Source organism: Anopheles ziemanni, chromosome 2 (genome assembly GCF_943734765.1).
Source record: "Anopheles ziemanni chromosome 2, idAnoZiCoDA_A2_x.2, whole genome shotgun sequence".
NCBI lineage: Eukaryota > Metazoa > Arthropoda > Insecta > Diptera > Culicidae > Anopheles > Anopheles ziemanni.
The window spans coordinates 44,247,452-44,266,957 of NC_080705.1; the positions used below are offsets into that span (position 1 = coordinate 44,247,452).

General features: G+C 43.2%; 7 protein-coding genes across 7 annotated transcripts in view; 5 read left to right on the forward strand and 2 right to left on the reverse strand.

Moving 5' to 3' along the window:
* Positions 1-3,495, forward strand: part of LOC131281093 (insulin gene enhancer protein isl-1) — a 37,718-nt gene extending 34,223 nt beyond the window's left edge. Inside the window, exons 6-8 of the mRNA XM_058310347.1 lie at positions 994-1,156; positions 1,230-1,442; positions 3,289-3,495. Coding sequence (XP_058166330.1) covers positions 994-1,156; positions 1,230-1,442; positions 3,289-3,495 — 583 coding nt within the window. The remainder of the gene's footprint in view (positions 1-993; positions 1,157-1,229; positions 1,443-3,288) is intronic.
* A 1,723-nt stretch (positions 3,496-5,218) lies between these two features.
* On the forward strand, positions 5,219-6,362 carry LOC131291401 (mitochondrial import inner membrane translocase subunit Tim23). Its single transcript, XM_058320612.1, has 3 exons — positions 5,219-5,352; positions 5,443-5,692; positions 5,754-6,362. Exons 1-3 carry the CDS (start codon positions 5,298-5,300, stop codon positions 6,043-6,045), a joined length of 597 nt encoding a protein of 198 aa, XP_058176595.1. The 5' UTR covers positions 5,219-5,297; the 3' UTR covers positions 6,046-6,362.
* Positions 6,363-6,950: 588 nt separating this feature from the next.
* LOC131281040 (uncharacterized) lies at positions 6,951-7,924 on the forward strand. Its single transcript, XM_058310292.1, has 2 exons — positions 6,951-7,417; positions 7,495-7,924. The coding sequence occupies exons 1-2, from the start codon at positions 7,089-7,091 to the stop codon at positions 7,922-7,924; spliced, it is 759 nt and encodes a 252-aa protein (XP_058166275.1). The 5' UTR covers positions 6,951-7,088.
* Positions 7,925-11,065: 3,141 nt separating this feature from the next.
* LOC131282817 (prefoldin subunit 1) lies at positions 11,066-11,775 on the forward strand. The gene is made up of 2 exons (XM_058312359.1): positions 11,066-11,086; positions 11,162-11,775. Exons 1-2 carry the CDS (start codon positions 11,066-11,068, stop codon positions 11,525-11,527), a joined length of 387 nt encoding a protein of 128 aa, XP_058168342.1. The 3' UTR covers positions 11,528-11,775.
* LOC131282816 (protein-lysine N-methyltransferase CG9154) lies at positions 11,580-12,428 on the reverse strand. The gene is made up of 3 exons (XM_058312358.1): positions 12,234-12,428; positions 12,005-12,170; positions 11,580-11,945 (listed from the first exon to the last, which is right to left on the reverse strand). The coding sequence occupies exons 1-3, from the start codon at positions 12,378-12,380 to the stop codon at positions 11,581-11,583; spliced, it is 678 nt and encodes a 225-aa protein (XP_058168341.1). The 5' UTR covers positions 12,381-12,428; the 3' UTR covers position 11,580.
* A 550-nt stretch (positions 12,429-12,978) lies between these two features.
* Positions 12,979-16,841, forward strand: LOC131282815 (Krueppel homolog 2). The gene is made up of 5 exons (XM_058312357.1): positions 12,979-13,114; positions 14,357-14,518; positions 15,593-15,842; positions 15,917-16,050; positions 16,149-16,841. Exons 2-5 carry the CDS (start codon positions 14,358-14,360, stop codon positions 16,387-16,389), a joined length of 786 nt encoding a protein of 261 aa, XP_058168340.1. The 5' UTR covers positions 12,979-13,114; position 14,357; the 3' UTR covers positions 16,390-16,841.
* An 847-nt stretch (positions 16,842-17,688) lies between these two features.
* Positions 17,689-18,457, reverse strand: LOC131281648 (transmembrane protein 138). The gene is made up of 3 exons (XM_058310995.1): positions 18,311-18,457; positions 17,972-18,219; positions 17,689-17,908 (listed from the first exon to the last, which is right to left on the reverse strand). The coding sequence occupies exons 1-3, from the start codon at positions 18,442-18,444 to the stop codon at positions 17,802-17,804; spliced, it is 489 nt and encodes a 162-aa protein (XP_058166978.1). The 5' UTR covers positions 18,445-18,457; the 3' UTR covers positions 17,689-17,801.
* Between the last annotated feature and the right edge of the window lie 1,049 nt (positions 18,458-19,506).

Genomic DNA, 19,506 nt, shown 5'->3' on the forward strand with positions numbered 1-19,506 from the left:
AAATATGTTCTCGCTACAAAAGGTCCGTAAATGTTTTCTACGCTTTCCTGATATTTTTCGACACGACTTGTGCCTCCGTATCGTGAGAAGGCTGACTTCATTGCTTTGTGATTGTGAAGGTAAATAGTCCAGTGAAAGGCTTTAACATAAATGGATTAGAGAAACTTATTTCATAAAAATGTGATAAAAAAAGATACACTAACGTAACCTTACGGCAACTCTTGATACTATTACAATTCATTAGCCAATGATTGTTGGCGACGTTATTCAACGACCAATGTAACTTCAAACGTGTCCTGTATTGGAACAAGAAAAACCTGATGGTCGTGTGGCCTCTATGGCTAAGAAAGCATAGCAAAAATGTTGCCCTCGTCCAGGGCCTTTGTTGTGAGACAGTCGAGAGAAATTACTTGTGCAAATACAAACATCAATTTTACACAAGCCTAGTCTGCAGTAGTCGCGACATTAATCTGCATGGCATCCTTCGGCCGAGCGCGCCTCGCGTTGTCTCCAGACCCACTTGAGACACTAGCGCCGCTAGCCACTTGACCACGCAAGCAAGACACCCCCTCCGGAACCGTTTCAAGCCGTTTCCTCCCCCTGCCTGGGTGGAAGGGTCTGTGAATTGCCTCTAATTAGAAGTGCATACGAATGCAAGCAACAACACAACCGGCGGGCGTCCGGCGGTGCCCATTATTAATATTGATTGCTCAGCGAAATACAAATTGTACAAATTATTACCATAATGCAGTGCTGGATGAGGACGTCGGTAGGGCGCACGCGAGTTGCACTTGCGCACGCGGTCCTGTTCGGCGAAGATTGTTTGCCCATAGTTTCGGTGCGGAAACTCGACGGGCAGAAGTGACCGATCGGGGCACCAAAGTTGTAGTGCATTTTATTATGCACTAGCACGACGTACCAACCTATTAAATCCAGCTCTTGCGCCCAGTACCGAGTCACACTCTAAACAAGCTCCTTCTGGTCTCTTTGCAGCACCTGCTACAACGCAAACCCTCGGCCGGACGCACTGATGAAGGAGCAGCTGGTCGAGATGACCGGGTTGTCGCCGCGAGTCATACGGGTCTGGTTCCAGAACAAGCGCTGCAAGGACAAGAAGAAAACGATACAGATGAAGCTGCAGATGCAACAGGAGAAGGTAAGTGGTCACTCGTCGCCCGCTCCAGCGAAGCGTTCAATTCGGTCGTCTAAATTCGGGATTCTCACTCCAGGAAGGACGAAAGCTCGGCTACGGTATGCAGGGCATTCCGATGGTGGCCAGCTCGCCTGTCCGGCACGACTCACCGCTCAACCTGCACGGCCTGGAGGTGACCGCCTACCAACCGCCGTGGAAAGCGCTATCCGACTTTGCCCTCCATTCCGACCTGGACAGCAACGGTGCGATCAACACGCACGCACCCGCGTTCCAGCATCTAGTCAATCAGGTAGGTAACGGGAGGGGCAACGCGTAATCCAGCAGATCAGAAACACATAAAAAAGTATAGTTCATAGAACCATATAAACATCACTCCATGTCATTGTGAAGTTACCTGACAAGTTAGTCCATGTTTCGAAAGATGTTTGTTCAAATCTGGCGAAAATCCTTTATGATATCATGTAAACCAAACTATTTTTGCTTCTTTGGATCATTTACACGTTTGGCAATACGTGCTTCCACGTGGATAAAACCCTTATTAATTCTCTTTTAAAACTAATTCAAAGGCCATTTTTATTATTCAAAAATTGCAAGATAAATGTTAATCATTTCAATCCATCAAAGAATCTATTTGGTTGGTTCTCCCAAAAATTTTAATCCATCGAACAAGTGAAAAATTGTTCTAAAACATACGGCAACGATACACATTCGTCATTATGTATGCTTTTTTCTCAAAATCTATAAAATAAAAATATTTAATTTAATATTGAAGAAATCAATTTAATACGTTGAGTACCACGTCACCCAAAAGTGGGTGACTGCAGCAACTAGTTCTAAAAAGTTTGTGACCGATCAATAAATGAAAATGCTACATAAAAATTATAGTAATATATTAAATCAATACTTTGAGAAGCTAACTTTTTGCTTAGCCTTCAAAAAACGTTGGTTTAATAAATGTTATAAATACATTATATTAAAAAATACTGTACTAAAAAATTGTGCTAAAAACGCTAGGCAGTCAACGTGTTAATAAATGTTATAAACAAATTTTATTGAAAAAGATTGTACTAAAAAAGTGCACTAGGCAGTCAACGTATTAAACTATTTCAGAACAATTATAGAAAAAAGAACTTCCGGGATCCTCTAAGCCAGGGGTCTCCAAACGAGATCCCTCCGGCCCGCGAGACCCTCTCCTGCTTGGGTAAATGTGGCCTAACGCTACGGTTATTCCACCCAATGCCGCCCGCGTTAAAAAAAGTTTGGAGCTAACCAAACTAACCTACAACGGCAGTTCCACAGTTCCGCTCTCCGAATCCTTCTAAATGCCTTTACGAACGTCCTCATAAATTATAAAAATGATTGCAACAACCGACGGCGGGATTTCAGTATGGGACTGAAATTTTCTCGGGAGGATTTCTGGAAAAAAGAAAGAACACCACCGGGGACGGCGGATTGGAGCAAATGGAGTGTGGATTGATGCAAAATGGAGGATTTGTTGGTCGGCTTGAACAAACGCCGTCCGGCAACCGAATCGCGACTGCTTTTAGTTGTTCCTTTCTCTCCCTGTGTTCCGTTTTCTTCCATCGTTGCTTTGTTTCGTTGCTCCTTGCTCCGTACTTTGTCGTTCGTTAATCCGTAGATTAAACCGAGCCGCGCGAGTCGTCCCGTGGCACAAAAAAGGCACAAGGATGGCCTCATCACCATCCGTTTCAATCCAAAGGGAGCGAAAGGGAACTGGAACCCGCGAGGTTGCGTCGCAAAACGGGGTGGGGAAAAACGGCGCGAAACCGATTCTGCATACCACGGCCATAACAATCCATGAAATATGCACCAATTCATGGGCGCGTTGCGGGATCACCGTTTTCTTGTGAGCTTGTTTGGATTCACTTCTGTTTCTTTGTTCAGTTCAAGTTGCGCGTTACTTGCCATGAGACTGGCTGCGGAGCCGATATTTAAATTTATGTTTAAATAAGATCTACTTTCTTGCGTGTTGGATTTGGGTATTTTGGAGAAAGAATTTACTTAACAGAATTACTTAACAAAATGTTGCGAGATATTGGTGTTATATCTTGCAGAAAAGATTTCCAACAGAGCGCTAACGAGGACCCACTTTTTCGTTTTGTTTCATTCCACAGATGCATGGCTATGACGTAGGCAATGGCGGCGGAGCAGGTGGTGGTCCAGGTGGTAGCCCCGGTGGCATGCCGCCGATGCCGGGCCAGGGAGGACAGGGACCACCTCTAGGCTCGCACATGGATCTCAGCGGGCACCACCATCCGGACAGCACGGACTCTTACGTCACCTATCTCGAAAGCGACGACAGTATGCAGGGAAGCCCATAAGACCGGCACAACGTCGGTGCAGTTGGCGCACTTCCGGTGGAATGATCGAACACCATCCGGTTGCTTTTGCGGCAAGGACAAAAAAGGAACACAATCAACCGCAATTGTGTTGCGCACCAGGGAATGATATTTTAAAGCTGGACCGGAAAACCTCCTACGAAGCAAACGCGAGGTTGGCCCCCGGGGACTCTTACCTTTAATTATAACTAGCCAAATGAGAAGCAACACGATCCTCGGTCCATTAGATCCTCTCGGATCTGTTGGCATATTGGTCCTTGGTTTTCGTTCTTCGAGGTTTAAGTAGTCGGCTGGCATTTTATAAACTTTATTTAACAAACTTTTCGCGGGTCTATGGTGAACATGAAGAAGGAACGCTAGACAACGGGACTGGAATTAAATTAATGTTAGCTCTTAACATCGGTTTACTGAAGGATTGAGCTATACCGGAGGAGGAGATAGAAAACTAAAAGTGCAGGAATTTTGTAAATAATGTAACATAGTACATTTAGTGAACGTCCACCCGACACAATCTCTCACTCGCTCACTCACCATCATGTACACAAGCATTTATGAGGGCACATTGCGTCGACTTGAACCATGCAAAATTAAAGAGAGATGAACCAGCACCCCCGGAGTTGCGTTAGCATAAGAATGATGGTCAAACAAATAGCGCATGATTATTCTGCCAAACAGCAGAAGAACAAAGCACAGGTGCAAACTGAAGACGTTGGACAAATTTCGAGTGGTATAAAAGCAGACAAGCGAAGTTGAAGAAATAGGTAGACCTTTTAGATCAATACACCACCATTTCTCACACCAACCAACACACAATCCATCCCGGATTGCGGAGGAGTAGAACTGAATGCGTGCATGTTTGAATGAGGCGTAATGTGGGTGAATGTGGCTGAGTGAACGGGAGACACGCTGGAGTAGGGTTGACGATAAGTTTAAATCATCTGATCATATTTGAATTATCGATATTTAAAGAAAAAAGTGAAAGATACATATAAAAAACGATAATAAAACAAATTAAAACAAAACGTTAAAAAGTGTTTTTTCCCTGAAATGTTGTTATTCACATTGCATGGATAAATTAAATCCAAAATAGTGGCAGTGTAGTGTTATAAGCTACGTACTTGGGCTAGCATAAATCATTGTGGACCATACGATTTGAGACTTCACGTCTGGACCTGCGTTTTACTACATCAAAACAGAAAGATGGGATTTCATTTTTCTCTTTTACCTCTATTCAAATGTATTGAGACATATTTTCCAACAGCAGGCTCGAAAGTGAAGTACCTTCCGATGTTTTTGAATTTTGAATTTGAAAAAATTTGAAAAAAAAATTTGAAAAAATAAAACATATCCACATCAGAGGGCGCTAGGTTGGACCACCAGAGAACGCTGCAGACAAAGTGGCCTATGCTAGCGCCCTCTCGTGAGCCATCTGGGAAGCAAAGCTATCAAATGGGAATCAATCCTTTCGAATTCGTCAAGTCGAAACTTTCAATACTGCCACCACTATGATAGTGTCAGAATCGAATCAAATCAAGTCCCAAACAAATCAAATCTGATTCGAATTCTAATCGAATCCAAATCTTTAGAATCCGTCAAGTGGGATCCAAATCTTTAGAATCCGTCAAATGGGATTCGAATCTTTAGAATCCGTCTAGGGATCGAATATTCGAATCTTCCGAATCCCGATTCTGCCAACACTAACCATAACAAGACTTCACGAGTTGCACATTTTAAAGAAATCTTGCAGCTTTCTGTATTTCCCTATTATTCGCGCAAAATACACGATGAGTGACGACTTCCTCAGTAAACCGCTTTCCTTTGGGAATCCGAATTCTTCTGGTACGTACATAAAAACGGAATTCAATACGAATTACGCAACCTTCTCCCATTGCTGCAAGGTACATCATTTCTATTCATACTTTCCCGTAGGAATCACAGCGAGCCCACAGTTGCAGCCTTTATCACCATATTTGAACTATGACTCCCGTTACCTGCAGGCACAGCCAGAGTTTATCTTCCCCGAGGGAGCCTCCAAGCAGCGAGGACGGTTCGAACTGGCCTTTTCACAGATCGGTTCGTCCGCAATGATCGGTGCGTGCATCGGCGGAATGGGCGGAATGTACAACGGAATCAATGCTACAAAACTAGCAAACCAAACTGGCAAACTGCGCCGAACACAGTATGTTTCTTGAATCCTCAATCGGTGAAAGGTTGTAATATTTTATTCCGACACTTTGCAGACTGTTGAATCATGTAATGAAACAAGGCGCAGCTACGGCAAACACGTTCGGCACGATAGCGGTCATGTACTCTGCTTTCGGTGTAGTGCTTCAGTATGCCCGTGGTGAGGACGATGATTTCAACACGATTGCCGCTGGCGGCGCGACCGGATTACTATATAAATCTACCGCTGGTTTGCGAAAGTGCGCGATCGGTGGCGGAATCGGTTTGGCGTTAACGTCGTTGTACGTACTGTGGAACGTAACTGGTGGTGGATCGAGAAAATTGAGCGATCTTAAATCGTATATGTAAACAAACTTGGGTAGCTCTAGGAATATTCGATAACTTGTGAAACCGACATATGTGCACGATTGACCTTTTTAACAACATCCCAACACATAGTGCGCTTAGTTAATTACCCAGTATAGTGGCATATATGTGATACAGAAACGAGGATTAATCTCAAGTTCATTGCCAGAGGTTCGTTTTCTGACACAAATTACAACTCAAAGTCCATTGTTCTAGGTATCTGTACCAGTACCACACGCTTGATGGAATGGCGGGGTACTAAAAATGTGGCGCTTTATTATAAGCTAATAAATACCTACGGTACGATGTAACCGATATAACAGGAAAACAATTGGATACTATGCGCCACTCCAAACATCCGAAAAATGAATTCGTTGAATAATGATTTTTTTGAGGAAGAAGTGGAATCTATCAGGTTGGCCATAATCAAATTATCTCAAATATTATAACAAACCGGCAAACTTACGGCTTAAGTTTTAAATGTAAAAGGCTGTCGCCCAAGCGTGTCCAACAACTAGTAACTTTCTATTGAATCGCCAATCTTATAATATTTAATTGGACCGTACATATCTTTATCTGAAACGATTTACAAATATTTGATGATTTTGGATTCAGTTGAATTTATTGTGTTTTCAAACGTTTCCTATTTCGTTTATGGGATTTTTGTGAAGATTTTCAACATAGTGGAAGCATGTTTGTAAGCACTTTTCAAACTAACTGTCACAGCAATGGCGGAGCAGAAAACAGCTTTGACCCGACCTGTCGTTAAATCGTTCTTGGTCTGTTGGATCACTTCTTTTTTTGCTTCTTCTTTCGTGTTGCTGTTTCAAAGCGCTTAGCGTCTAGTTCAATTAGTCGATGCAGAAGTGCGCAACAGGTGCGGAGTGAAGTGGATGCGCGGCCAGAGTAAGCTGGTGTTTTTGTTTGAACACACCCAGTTTTCACTTTCAACCCTAGACACCGTGGATTTAATGAATTAATTGTATTAATTGCAGCAGTGTGGATCACTTTTAATTCGCTTGCCCAAGAAGTACAGTCACAGTGCAATGAATCAGTATAGGAGTGAGAAGCAGCTCGCGTATCTGTATCCGCTTATCGCGACGTTATCGTTCATATGCTGCATATCAACGACGGTGGCATGGCAGCATTGGCGATATGTGCTGGATACCTGTATCGAGCGAAACTGCGGCTGCATTCTGCACGGGCGATCGACGGCCACCTACTTCACCGGAGGTCACGTAGCGTACTGCCACTGGGCGGCCTATGGACTGGTTCTGCCCATAATATTCTGCTTCATATTTGGAATTTTCCATGTGTCGCGGGTCTGTTTCAGTCGCCGTAGACGTTACCCTGGAACAGCAACCGTCCGGCAAAAGTATGCACGCAACAGACGCAATGATACACTGCACCAGTTAGTACAGTTTTGCTAATCGTTCTTAACCTTTCGCGCAGATCTGGAGACGTTATTATCATGACCACCAACAGCGAAGTTGAGGAAGAGGATATTAATCCTTACTACTGGATTCCAGCAAGCGTTATTGGCAGCTTGATGGCGGTGCTGACGCTGGTGCATGCAGCGATGTATTTGGACGGGTTTTTAGCTACCTGCAAGCAACAGCGGTACGAGCTCATCAAGTACATGCAGGCAAACGGCAGCCTGGTACCAATCATACAAAGTCGTATTTCCTGCTCGTCAGTGTTTGATTTTATGGACTTTTTGCATCTGGACGTCTCGTACGATAGACGCCGCGAAGGAAGAATTAATACCGCTGCAGCATTGATTATCGGAGTCACTTGCTCGTGGATCTGCATTGCACTGTGGGTTTGGACGGTAGTTATAAACGTTCAACGCGCACGTGCCAGTCAAAGACTACGTGTTTGAGAGGAGAACACAGAGACGACTAAAGAAAACAATTCCGTTCCATTTTTAATAGCCTTACATTTTAATGTTCCCAGCCAGCCATGTGCCTTTTGTAAATTGGGCAGCTACAAACGGTAGTATTAATATTGGGCAGCTACAAACGATAGTATTAGATTATGCATCACATGTAGCTTAGTTCTACATCACAAACCAATGCACAAAATACATTCCATTTACTTTTAAATAAAATTTTACCTCGTTGATACGTCCAATCTGCTCAAATGAAATGAACTTTACGCATATTTACGTGCGTACGTAAATATCTATGCATTTCATTTTAGGAGTTAATAAATACTTTTATCGAGCGTCACGATTAGTTATTAAAATTGAATAAAAATACCCCTAGGGGCCTTGATAGCAATTTAGTTTTTCGTATTATGACGATCCTCCGACCGGATTTGATTAGAATTTTCATATAATTTTGAAATCTATGAAAAATGTTGGTCAAACATGTAGTAAAAATTTAGTACCGCAGGGTTGAGTAGCCCGCCAAATATTCAGGCTTAAAGTGATCAGAACATTTATTCTCTCCTTTTTTTCATAAAACATACTATTTATTATCAAATAGTTTACGAGCTTACAAAAATGGTCTTAACGATATTATCGCTAAGTTGTTGCTTGAGCGTGGCGTCTCCTTGGGACGCCGTGGTCGACGTTCGTTACAATATTGTACCCAGCGAGTGTCTTCTTCTTCTTCTCTTCGTCGAGGATTTACTCCAGTACGGCTATTGAATCCAGCTTCCTGGGCCTTCGCAAGCTAACCTGGAGACATAGACCTCTATTGTTTAAGGACTGGCAACTAAAGGCCATATGTCTTGATTTTCTGTGTTTGTTCTGATTTTCTGTAGGCGTCACATTTTGACTGCCACCATGCGGCCAGGAGCACCGCTAGCCAGCCACGCTAGTGCGCAGTCAAAATGCGGCTGTTCACCTGCCGTCACGAAAGGAATATTTCCTTCCGTTTGTCAGACCGCACGAAACTCGTGATCCGCTTGATGACTCAAACAGCACGAGATGTGCGTTGGCTAGGATTTCTCTGACTTGAGCTCCTGCTCGGCGACACCACGCGGTCGTGGCTTACTTTTCCGCTAACTATTTCAGGAACCTCGTGCACTGCTAACCATCCGCTCTGATGCAACGCCGAACTGAAACTGCCCAGCGAAGTTTCAAGTCAGAGTAATAAACCTCCTGCAAGAATATAACGTCAGCATCAATATTCCACAGGAAGCTTCGTTTAACGTCTAATTTGGTGGAGTTGGATCGATGCGATAGTGATCGTTTTTAGCGATACATCTATTTTCACCAAATTACAGTGTATCCATGTCAGTTACCACTGTGGGTTTCGCTGCCGTAGCGTTAGTCTTTTTTGGAGGACGACCTGCCTTACGCTTGGCCGGTTCCTCCACAGACTGGCACGACGCGTCACTGTCCGTATGATCGTCCGGCTTTCTCTTACCTGCCATTGTTTGTCAGGAAAGGGATGCAGTTGTAGGGGAAGAAGAAAGGACATGAGGAGTTTTGAACGTCGATGAAGCATCGGTGCCCGCCTGAAGTCCACCGATGGCCATTTTATTGCTGGTCGATGCTGCCGGTCAACGCACTTGCCCGGATGAAGGTTGCTGCTACCGGGACGGTCCGCGCACTAGCCGCAACGCTAGCGGCCTGCACCGGACTGCTCGGTACTGGTGCGTCCATTGTGTGACTCGGACGCCGCCACGGTGTGCTCTGGGCCGGACGATGTGCTCGCCGGGAAGGTCGGTGTGATCGCCCGAGAGATTGTTTCTGGAGCAGGTGTTTCGGTGCCGTTCTGCACCTCCGAAGCGTACGACAGTCTCTCGCTGTTGTTCGCTTTCTGTGCTACAAGTTTCCTGGCTTGGGTGCAGGTCATCGCATGATGTGTCGAAAGCCGACATTTCCGGCACGTTTTCTGCTGTCCCCGGTAGGTCACCAGCGTCTCTTCCCCTCCAACCGAGACGTATGACGGCACCGGCTTAGAAAGAACCGCTGTGACGTAGCGGTATCCGTCAGGGATTCCGGCACACGGGTATGGCTTGGGCCATACTCCCGAACGAATTGACCGTACTTCTCCGTAGCGAGCGAAGAATTCGGCGACGCACTGGTCCGTGATGTCATCGGACAGGTCGTGGATTTTGATAACCACGGAATTGTCGACCATTGTGATCGGAATTGGGAATTTCTAAAGATCACGTTCGAGAGAATGCTATCGTACTCTAGTGACTCGAATCCCCAAATCCGAGTCCCAATCCATCAAACAGTCGCGAGGAGATGTAAACCAAGGTGGGGTCCTAAGCGAGGTGAAAGGTTCGGTTCCTTTGACGTGACCCGGGGTCCACACTACAGCGCGACGTCGCTGTCACTCACACTACAGTGGACCCCGGGTGATATGTGATCACACGAGTTTCTAGACTACAGCGTCGCGTAACGCGACGTCACCTGACACACGCTTTCCAGACTGCACCGTCGCGTAACGCGACGTCACCTGACAGGCGCTGAACTCCATGCAAAAAAACCTAGCGCGATTAGCGCGACATCGCGCAAGGTTTTTTTTATACCCGGGGTCCACACTACAGCGCGACATCGCCTGACAGGAGCTGAACTCCATATAAAAAAAACCTTGCGCGATGTCGCGCGAATCGCGCTAGGTTTTTTTTGCATGGAGTTCAGCGCCTGTCAGGCGACGTCGCGTTACGCGACGGTGCAGTCTGGAAAGCGTGATATGGAGTTCAGCTCCTGTCAGGCGATGTCGCGCTGTGGTGTGGACCCCGAGACAGGCGCTGAACTCTATACAAAAAAAACCTAGCGCGATTTCTGTCACTTTTTTTTGTGTGGAGTTCAGCGCCTGTCAGGCGTAGTCGCGTTACGCGACGATGCAATCTGGAAACCGTGTTTGAATCCGTCAAGAGATCGAGTCTTCGGGTCTTCCGAATCCCGATTCTGCCAACACTATGACAAATCCTTGGCAAACGAAAATCGTCAAAGATCGCCAAGACACCGCACATGCGAAAACAAGTCTTGATTGCCGAAAAAATATCCATTTAACATACATTTAAGCTCGGCTTTTTGTAATAATATCCATCAAAAATGGATTTGGAGTTGAAGAAAGTGAGTGTGAATGCCAGGAATCGGTAATTTAGCAGTCGCTAGGAATATCAAACCTATCAACTTCTCCCTTTTTAGGCATTCACGGAGATGCAGGTGAATAAGATTGAATCGACCAAGAAGATTCGGCTTCTTGATATCAAAACGGAGGGATTGAAGTTATCGAAGCAACGGGCCGAGGTTACGAACAAACACATTTCTATACTCGATCCAAGCACCAAAGTGTACGCATCTGTGGGTCGCATGTACGTACTGGATGATATTCCTTCGCTCACCGAACAACTAAAGTCGAAGCAAACCTCGTACGAAGAGATGATCGCGCAGTGCGAAAAGAACAAAGATTTTCTCATCAAAAACCTCAAGGAGCAGGAAGAAAGCCTTCGCGAGTTGGTGCAACAGAAGAAGGCGGAAACAGTCGAAACAAATGGGAAACCGGCGGAGTGAAAGGGCGGGGAGTGTCGACTTGTTTGGCAATGAAACAATAAATTAATTATTCTTCACTTTGCTTTATCTAAGATACCATCCAAATCGAAGTTCGCATACGATCGAAATTCATTGCCTAGATTGCGTTCATGCTCTGGTCGAAAATCACATAAATCTAAATTAAGGTGCTCTTTGGCCCAATCCTGTACAACTGCACCTGAGCAAAGTACCACTTTTCCGTCTTGTTTTGCAATTTTTTTGATTATTGTACCCATTTTCGATATGCATTCTTGAGACAGAAATGGGGGATCAGCAATAATCAGATCGAACTGATGGCAAAATTCGTCCATGTATTCCGGTTCGTATGCTTTGTTGTAGTCGTACTTGCGAAACCTTTCGCCGTATTTCGTAAATCGTTCGTCAAATTCAAACAAAATTACTAAAATATATAAATAAGACATCATTCGTGGAAAAAGCAGCAGGGACAGAAATACTAACCATCCTCATGAACAGCTTGCACGTGCTTCAAGGCAGAAGGCGCCGACAGTAATGCGACTTTAAAGTTTGATTCGGGAAGTAATGGAACTTGACGATTTCGTAACGTTTCCACGATAAGGGCAAGCTTTTGTTTAGTATTCTCGTTGTACCAGAATTGACTTAGTTGCTGCAAAAAAGAAATGCAATGTTTTAGCCACTCTCCATCGAGCACGATCTGATGCACACATACCCAGTTTTCTTCAAAGCATCCATCTGTTTCCGTAGCTTCCGACCGCTCCCTCATTGCTTTCTCCTGCAGGAATTGCTGCAATATTAGCATCGTATCTTCTGGTAGAACACACTCATCGTCGCCAATTACACCGGTAGATTCTTCCATGATCTGGTCCAAGATTGATTCTTCTGTTTTGATTTCCTACGCCTTCCAATGCTCATGGGGCGTGCGAACAGTCAAGCGGTATGTGTAGAACGAGATAGACTTGACCAGTGACAGCAACTCATTTGAAGGTTGTTTGAAACGATTAATTTCAAACAACTTTGAACGTTGATTAGCAGTGCATTTTACACGTAATAGTACGAACACGCTATGGTATAAACGGACAGCGTACGAGTAAAGGTGCTGAAGGAGATTCCTTGAAAAGGTAAGCTCACTGCACCGCCGGCGCAGACACATTGAAATGGATTGTTGAAAATCTGAATGTATCGAAACAATTATCGTGTTACCGCAGCTACTTTTATCGGTTACCCGAAGAAACTGCCATCGTTGGCCACTACCAATTAATGAAAAACCCAAACCAATCAAATCTGATTCGAATCCTAATCGAATCAAATCTTTAGATTCTGTCAGATGGGATTCGAATCTTTAGAATCCGTCAAATGGGATTCGAATCTTTAGAATCCGTCTAGGGATCAAATCTTCGAATCTTCCGAATCGCGATTCTGCCAACACTAGTCGACACATTGTGATTTGTAAGCGAAACGTCGTGAAGTTTAGTTTACGAAACTACGAGTCATCGGACGAGCTGTGGTCTCGCGTTGTGTGGTACTTCCAGACTATTTGGAACTTTCGGATTATTAAAGTGTTTATTGACAATATATCCCATAGTTCAACAGGTAATTGAAAACATATCATTCCATAAAGTTATGCTGTGAAATAGATTCGCAGCAGCGCATCAAAAGAGGTTGACGAATCACCGTAAAGCGTGCTATGGAATTATGCGTAGGGTGGTGGAAGCAGGAAGAAAAGTGCAGACTCAGTGTAGTAAAAGCAAGTTTTCTATTGGCACTCTTTTACAACCACTTAATGCACCTGTGAATCCATTTCTCGCAGCTGATATTCACCAGACTTTCGAATCATGCGCGGGTGCATGTGAAATGCGCCTTCGTGCATGTTTGTGTGTGTATGGATGTTTGTAGGACACCCCTTGGAGTTCAATTATTCATAATTGAGGATCATTAATATTATTAAAACATAAGTAAAGTCGCTTATGTCGGAAACATATTGATATTGAATTACTTCGCGCTAGTCCGGGCAGCGACCAAAGGGAAAGTTTTATTTTTAGCTATTTTATTGTGCTGCGTACAATGATACGCAAGCTTGGATAATGCGCGAATGCGTGTTGGATGCAAGACGGAATGATCACGGCTCGCAGATTTCTCGGCGACGTCACTTGAACTACTTCAAAAACAATTTTGTCCTATCTGCTGGAAAAACATAATGCGTTTATCATGCGCTAATCACTAATCACGAATTGTATTGCTGGGATAATAAACATGATTCACGTGTTACATGGCCAAGCCCAGAAAATTGAAGCTTTTGTTAAAACATGTTGCTTCGCATGCAACAATGCTCAGTGAAACGTAACCATAACGGGTACTTTCATTTAAAATTTCTCCTCATTTTCTTTCGGGTATTTTTGTTGTTGCTTCAAAAGAAAGCTGTACTATTTAGCTAAATAGGGAATGGTTGCTAACATTTTCAGTTCTTATAGCATCCGTCGATCAAAGCTACTAGTAGATAAAACTCAGAAAGTTCGACCCAGCTTTTGATTAAATTCCTGCCGTTTTAGTAGGGGCTGTGAATAGCAAAAGGTCTGTGTGGCGGCTCACTATGGACGAAGTTTGAGTTGAGCAACTGATAGGGTGCGGGCCGTGATACAATAAATCGAAACTCAAACTGATAATAACGATAAACGTGTAAGATGTGCTAGGGCTCTGTAAACTGTCGTCGCTTATCAATCGGTTCGCAGTGAATCGAGACTTGTTGCTTTCAATGTGTAGAGTTCTCTACCACAAACTGTGTGTTTCCGTACTCGGTATCTCTAAGTCAATACTTTCCTTAACCCACCTACCTAGGATGAGCGATCAGCAGCGAGATGAACAGCCGCAACGGCCGGCATCGGCCATAGAGGCACTTACAGCACATGTTAAAGCGAATAAACTGGATACAACGCTATGGGCGTCCCGTGTGTTAACCATCTACTTCGCACTTGGATATGTCCTACCGTTCCTCTACGGGTAAGTTTGTACTACATTTCATTATGTCTGCCTTCAGCCGCGGCGAAGGTGATATGTCGTTCCAACGTTCTCCGATTACGACACTCCAAGGAGGGAGATACTAGATTTGAAAGTGCAACACCTGATTGCATTGCATCGTTGGCGGTGGCGATAGCGGGTCAAAAATGTGTTTATGCGTATACGTTTGCACATCACACCCCCTACCTATCCCCTCCATAAAGACGAACCAGGTTCGCCTCACTCGTATGCCACTTATATCAACTTACGTAATGAAATGGAAAAAGAAATCGCGAAGCAACCAGTTCCTAGCTCCATGTGAGGAACGAACGGTGTAGTTATGGCAACGGGTACTACGATAGCATGGCTGGATACTAGCAAAAAAAATTAAAACGCTTAAAGGCATAAGTTCATACAAGCGTAAGATGTTGTAAAATTGCTTTGAGTTTTTACTGGAAGGAATTGCAATTTTGGGTAAACGAAGGGCAAACTATCTAAATAAAGTTTCGTTAATCTGGGTGCTCCAAGAATAATTCAAATTACAGAAATGAAATATTATTTAGTGTAAATTAGGTTGCAAAGGGAGGCTAGCTTTTAGTCAATTTTGAAAATGTTATTCTTCTTGAAAACAAATATATTTTTCCTTCGATAACCCATGACAAGAAGCTGTAGTATATTAGTTGCGCATTGACTTCTATAACAGTAAAATATACAGGTGCGCCATATGAAACGCAAAATAAATATTTAAATTACAGCACGAGTAAAGTGATGTTAAGATTTTTTTAAATAACAAAAGTTTGCCAGCTATGGCTTAAAGAGGGAAACGAGATTTGTGCACGAGCGTGTACGAAAAACATGAAATTCAATAAGAATTACGCTTGGAAACAGTTGTTACCCTCTACCATTATAGATTTTATCAACGACTTGATCAAGAGATTCCCCGTTATGCTAGCAGCTACGTTTATGAGAGTTTTAGTTGATTATATTCAATAATGCGTAATCAAAGGATCATCTACTAATTTCAAATGCAAAATGTCTTACACATTTTCATTGTTTTGTGCAAACATCTTTCCACAGAAACCCGATAAATGCATACTACAAAGTGCTGATGGCAAATGCTGCCACCAGTGCCATTCGGTTACACCAGCGCCTGCCTCCCTTCCAGCTATCCCGTGCCTACCTGCAGCAAACTCTTTTGGAGGATTCCTGTCACTATCTTTTCTTTTCGCTAATATTCTTGTACGTGCAACCGATGCTGCTTATCATTTTCCCCGTTGTGCTGTTTGCCGTTCTGCATTCCACGAGCTACTCGTTGACCCTGCTGGATGTACGTACAGTGCAGTAATGCAAATCGTTAACCTCTTTTAAGTAATCTTGTTGAACAATATTCTTCTACTCTAGACTTTGGGACAAAACTCATGGTGGGGTGCGCGTTTGCTGATTTCCTTGGTCGAGTTCCAAACCCGCAACATTCTCAGATTGGCCGCGTTCAGTGAAATTTTCATCATGCCCATCACGGTGCTGTTTGTATTTTCGTAAGTAATTCTTCTTCAACTTAAAATGCTATAGAGAGAGAGGGAGAGAAAGAGCATTTCTTTGATTTTGTTTTCTTTGTTTTTACTCTTTTTTACAGTGGCAAAGCGGGACTTATGACCCCACTGGTGTACTACCAATTCCTTGTGCTGCGTTACTCGTCTCGACGCAATCCTTACACGCGAAACATGTTCTACGAGATGCGTTTGGTGGCGGAAAACTTTGCCAATGGAACCAGCACGCCACCCTTTTTGCGCAAAGCCCTCCAAGGAGGCATCGGCTTTATCAGCCGGTTAGCGCCACCGACGCAAGTGCAACAGCAGCAGCAGCAGCAACAGTAAACAAAGGGAACAGTGGAAACCCATTTAATGTTGTTTTGCATACACCACCTACATTCACTTGACCAACACATAAAACACATCGTATGTTACTTTTAAGCAGTTTAGATTACTGTGCTTTTGTGCGTAGAAATTTAATTGACTGCTGTTCTCCGATTTAATTGTATTGTGCGGGTTGTATTTTATTGCCCTGGATGTCACTCATACAAGGCCTAGAAAGGTCTTTTTTTTAGCATGTTACTGGGGTGGGAGCAACTATTGGTCCGCAAGAACATGCACATTTTGTGGTGTAAAATTTAGGGTCCTGCTCGATTTATATTTCCCTTTCGTGCTCTTCATTGTTTGTATCCACACATACACACACATACCGTTTGTTAATTACTGTATATGTTTAGGGTGAATGATTCGTACTGTAAACATTACGGAAATGGAAATAAATACTAAAACAAAACAGATGTTTGTTTTTCATTTATCACTCCCGAACATTCTTTTTTGTTTAAAGAGGTTGAGTAATTCATTGGCTAGAAACAAGACCTTTAAATTAAGCCTTCCTGAAAAAATGTACTAGTTTTACGAATAAAAAACCCGTTAAGCCTTAGGGCACTCTGTGTGTGCTGAAACATCTAATGGCAAGCGTAATTAAACGTTTTATTGTTGGTTAGACGAAAATAAAACATATACGATTTGAGCCATGTTCGTGATGACATTACGAGGAATGCAAAAACATTTTTTTTAATATCTGTGGCTATTTCCATTAGTATGGACGCCTTGAACGTCATAGGACAAGACTGTTCGTCGCTGCCGAATGTGCGCAAATTTGTTGTACAGCTATGAAATATCCGGTTAGTTCGAGTAAAAGATTTACACAAATGTGTTTCCGTTTAGAACAGTTTATTGTGATATGTTTAACACATTTATATATTTGCTTCACATAAGAGATATTTTCATTTTGTCGACTAGAAAAACAGCTTTTGGTTTGTAATGGAGCAACGATTAAAACTCCTTTTGCAATTACAGCTGTTTACGCTAATATTCGTACTTGTTAAATTCCATACGAAATTGATTATGAAATCTATGGATACACATAAAGTCGTAGTTAGATGTCACGTGCCTCTATAAATCTACTTGCATTATATTTCGGTAATACTTTTAATGAGATCCTTTTCTGATAAAAATAAAAACGTTATCAAATGATAAATAGACAACTTAATCAACTGCATGAACTCAATCTAAAAAATGTTCCCAATATTGCCTTTGTTGATGCTACGGTTGATGAAAACGTAACCATTAATTAAGAACGCTTTGTAGAATTGCTAATGTCCACTACAATTAGGGAGATAATTTGGACATTAATTTTGGATTTCGTAGTAATATGAATCAGCCACGTCTTGTTCATTGCCGAACGAAATATCTTTCTATTTGATAGATAGTTGGGATGCAATCCAATCTAGATTTTCATAGAATCGAGGATCGCTCATTTTTAAAGCCGATTTCTTGTACAAGTAGTAGTAGATTGGAGAGACTAAAAAGAAATAGCACAAGAATTAATAACATCATCATGTTAACAGCATCCGGACACACTTACAGAGTCTGTGAATGATGAACAACGCCGTTAGTGCCTTCGGCCACTGGAATTGGTACGGGGCTTCAGCATGGCCAACCACTTGCCACAGATGGAGAGCAATGCTTAGGAAGAAGTACGTCATGCTGATTATCAGAGGAGTGCGAAACTTTTCGTACAGCACGTTTGCCATCCCAGCCTGATACACATACGTCGAATACAGGCTGAACACGAACGCCGTAAATGATAGCATCAAACAAACGTCTTGGGCACTGAATGATGGAAAGAAAAAGTGTTAAACAATATCATTCACTATTGGTACAACCCGCGATGTACAAGTTTCTGCATTTTTGCTATGCTTACATGAAGAGAAAAATGACCGCAACATGCTTGCCGCGGGCAAGATACGAGAAGCTGTTGATACCCAGGTCGACTACCAGAAACAGCATTTGAAAAAACAGCACCGTGGCGAACCGTTTTAAAGATAACTTCAGCATATTACTGCCGTGGAACCTTCTGCAACGTAAGATCAATTTACGTATAAATGAAAACAATCGCTGCGATGCGGATCCGAAACCTAACTAGTGTTGGCAGAATTCCGATTTGGATTTGGAAGACTTGAAGATTCGATCCCTAGACGGATTCCAAAGATTCGAATCCTATTTGACGGATTCCAAGATTCGAATCCCATCTGACAGATTCTAAAGATTTGATTAGGTCCAACCAGACGATAACAACCCGGTTGACAAAAATTCAAATTTTGTGCAGCTGTCATCGCCGGTGGCAAAATCAGCATGCTTTCTCATTCTGTCCAATTGACAATTGATACCACCAGAACGAGAAAGCATGATGATTTTGCCACCAGGGATGTAGTTACGGCAAGTTTTTCCATGGCAGATTGCTGGGACTCTTGCTGGAACTACATAATACCAGCAACAAGTTAAATTTCTGTCAACCGGGAATAATTCTCGGCAATGGCTTTCCTGCGACCGGGGTTTCTGCGAACACGGAAGTGTCAAAGTAATCAAAAAATAGCCTAGGTCGGCCGTCTCGTATGTCAAAAGTGTCGCAGGATTGTCGCAGCGCCGTGTGGACCTGCGGTAAACCTGTGGTCACAGCTTTCCGCAACCGCATGCGGAATGTTTTTGATCTGTCAAACGAGCACAGCTTTTTGCCAAAAATAATACTTTAATGTTTGAATATACCACTTATATGAGCATACAATCTCATTAAAGTCTACTAGGAACAATATTTACTGTTGACATATAAAAACGCAAGAGTCTGCGGCAAGAATCAAACTCGTTTGATTTTTTAGTACAGAAACCGCAAGGTCTTGCGTCTGCGGTGACAGCCCATGGCAGCTCCTATCTCTCCCATGGGAAAAAACGCAACCGCATGCGGTTGCGCAAAGCTGTGACCAGCGGTTAATTAGATGCGTCCATCCGATAAAATCAAATGATTTGGATTTGCTTGCTTGCAGCAGTCACATCCCATAATTAGATGAATGACCTAATCGGTCAAAATCTCTATAATCCCATGAACATCCCATACATTTTCGT

Excerpts from the sequence above, each read along its gene's own strand:
- LOC131291401 (XM_058320612.1), top strand. The coding sequence starts at position 5,298 with ATGAGTGACGACTTCCTCAGTAAACCGCTTTCCTTTGGGAATCCGAAT. Across the intron at positions 5,353-5,442 it reads TGGGAATCCGAATTCTTCTG|GAATCACAGCGAGCCCACAG; the intron begins GTACGTACATAA and ends ACTTTCCCGTAG. Across the intron at positions 5,693-5,753 it reads GGCAAACTGCGCCGAACACA|ACTGTTGAATCATGTAATGA; the intron begins GTATGTTTCTTG and ends GACACTTTGCAG.
- LOC131281040 (XM_058310292.1), top strand. The coding sequence starts at position 7,089 with ATGAATCAGTATAGGAGTGAGAAGCAGCTCGCGTATCTGTATCCGCTT. Across the intron at positions 7,418-7,494 it reads ACAGCAACCGTCCGGCAAAA|ATCTGGAGACGTTATTATCA; the intron begins GTATGCACGCAA and ends CCTTTCGCGCAG.
- LOC131282817 (XM_058312359.1), top strand. The coding sequence starts at position 11,066 with ATGGATTTGGAGTTGAAGAAA. Across the intron at positions 11,087-11,161 it reads TGGATTTGGAGTTGAAGAAA|GCATTCACGGAGATGCAGGT; the intron begins GTGAGTGTGAAT and ends CTCCCTTTTTAG.
- LOC131282816 (XM_058312358.1), bottom strand. The coding sequence starts at position 12,380 with ATGGAAGAATCTACCGGTGTAATTGGCGACGATGAGTGTGTTCTACCA. Across the intron at positions 12,171-12,233 it reads GATGCTTTGAAGAAAACTGG|CAACTAAGTCAATTCTGGTA; the intron begins GTATGTGTGCAT and ends TCTTTTTTGCAG. Across the intron at positions 11,946-12,004 it reads GCAAGCTGTTCATGAGGATG|TAATTTTGTTTGAATTTGAC; the intron begins GTTAGTATTTCT and ends TATATATTTTAG.
- LOC131282815 (XM_058312357.1), top strand. The coding sequence starts at position 14,358 with ATGAGCGATCAGCAGCGAGATGAACAGCCGCAACGGCCGGCATCGGCC. Across the intron at positions 14,519-15,592 it reads GTCCTACCGTTCCTCTACGG|AAACCCGATAAATGCATACT; the intron begins GTAAGTTTGTAC and ends ATCTTTCCACAG. Across the intron at positions 15,843-15,916 it reads ACTCGTTGACCCTGCTGGAT|ACTTTGGGACAAAACTCATG; the intron begins GTACGTACAGTG and ends CTTCTACTCTAG.
- LOC131281648 (XM_058310995.1), bottom strand. The coding sequence starts at position 18,444 with ATGCTGAAGTTATCTTTAAAACGGTTCGCCACGGTGCTGTTTTTTCAA. Across the intron at positions 18,220-18,310 it reads GCGGTCATTTTTCTCTTCAT|TGCCCAAGACGTTTGTTTGA; the intron begins GTAAGCATAGCA and ends TCCATCATTCAG. Across the intron at positions 17,909-17,971 it reads GTTCATCATTCACAGACTCT|TCTCTCCAATCTACTACTAC; the intron begins GTAAGTGTGTCC and ends ATTTCTTTTTAG.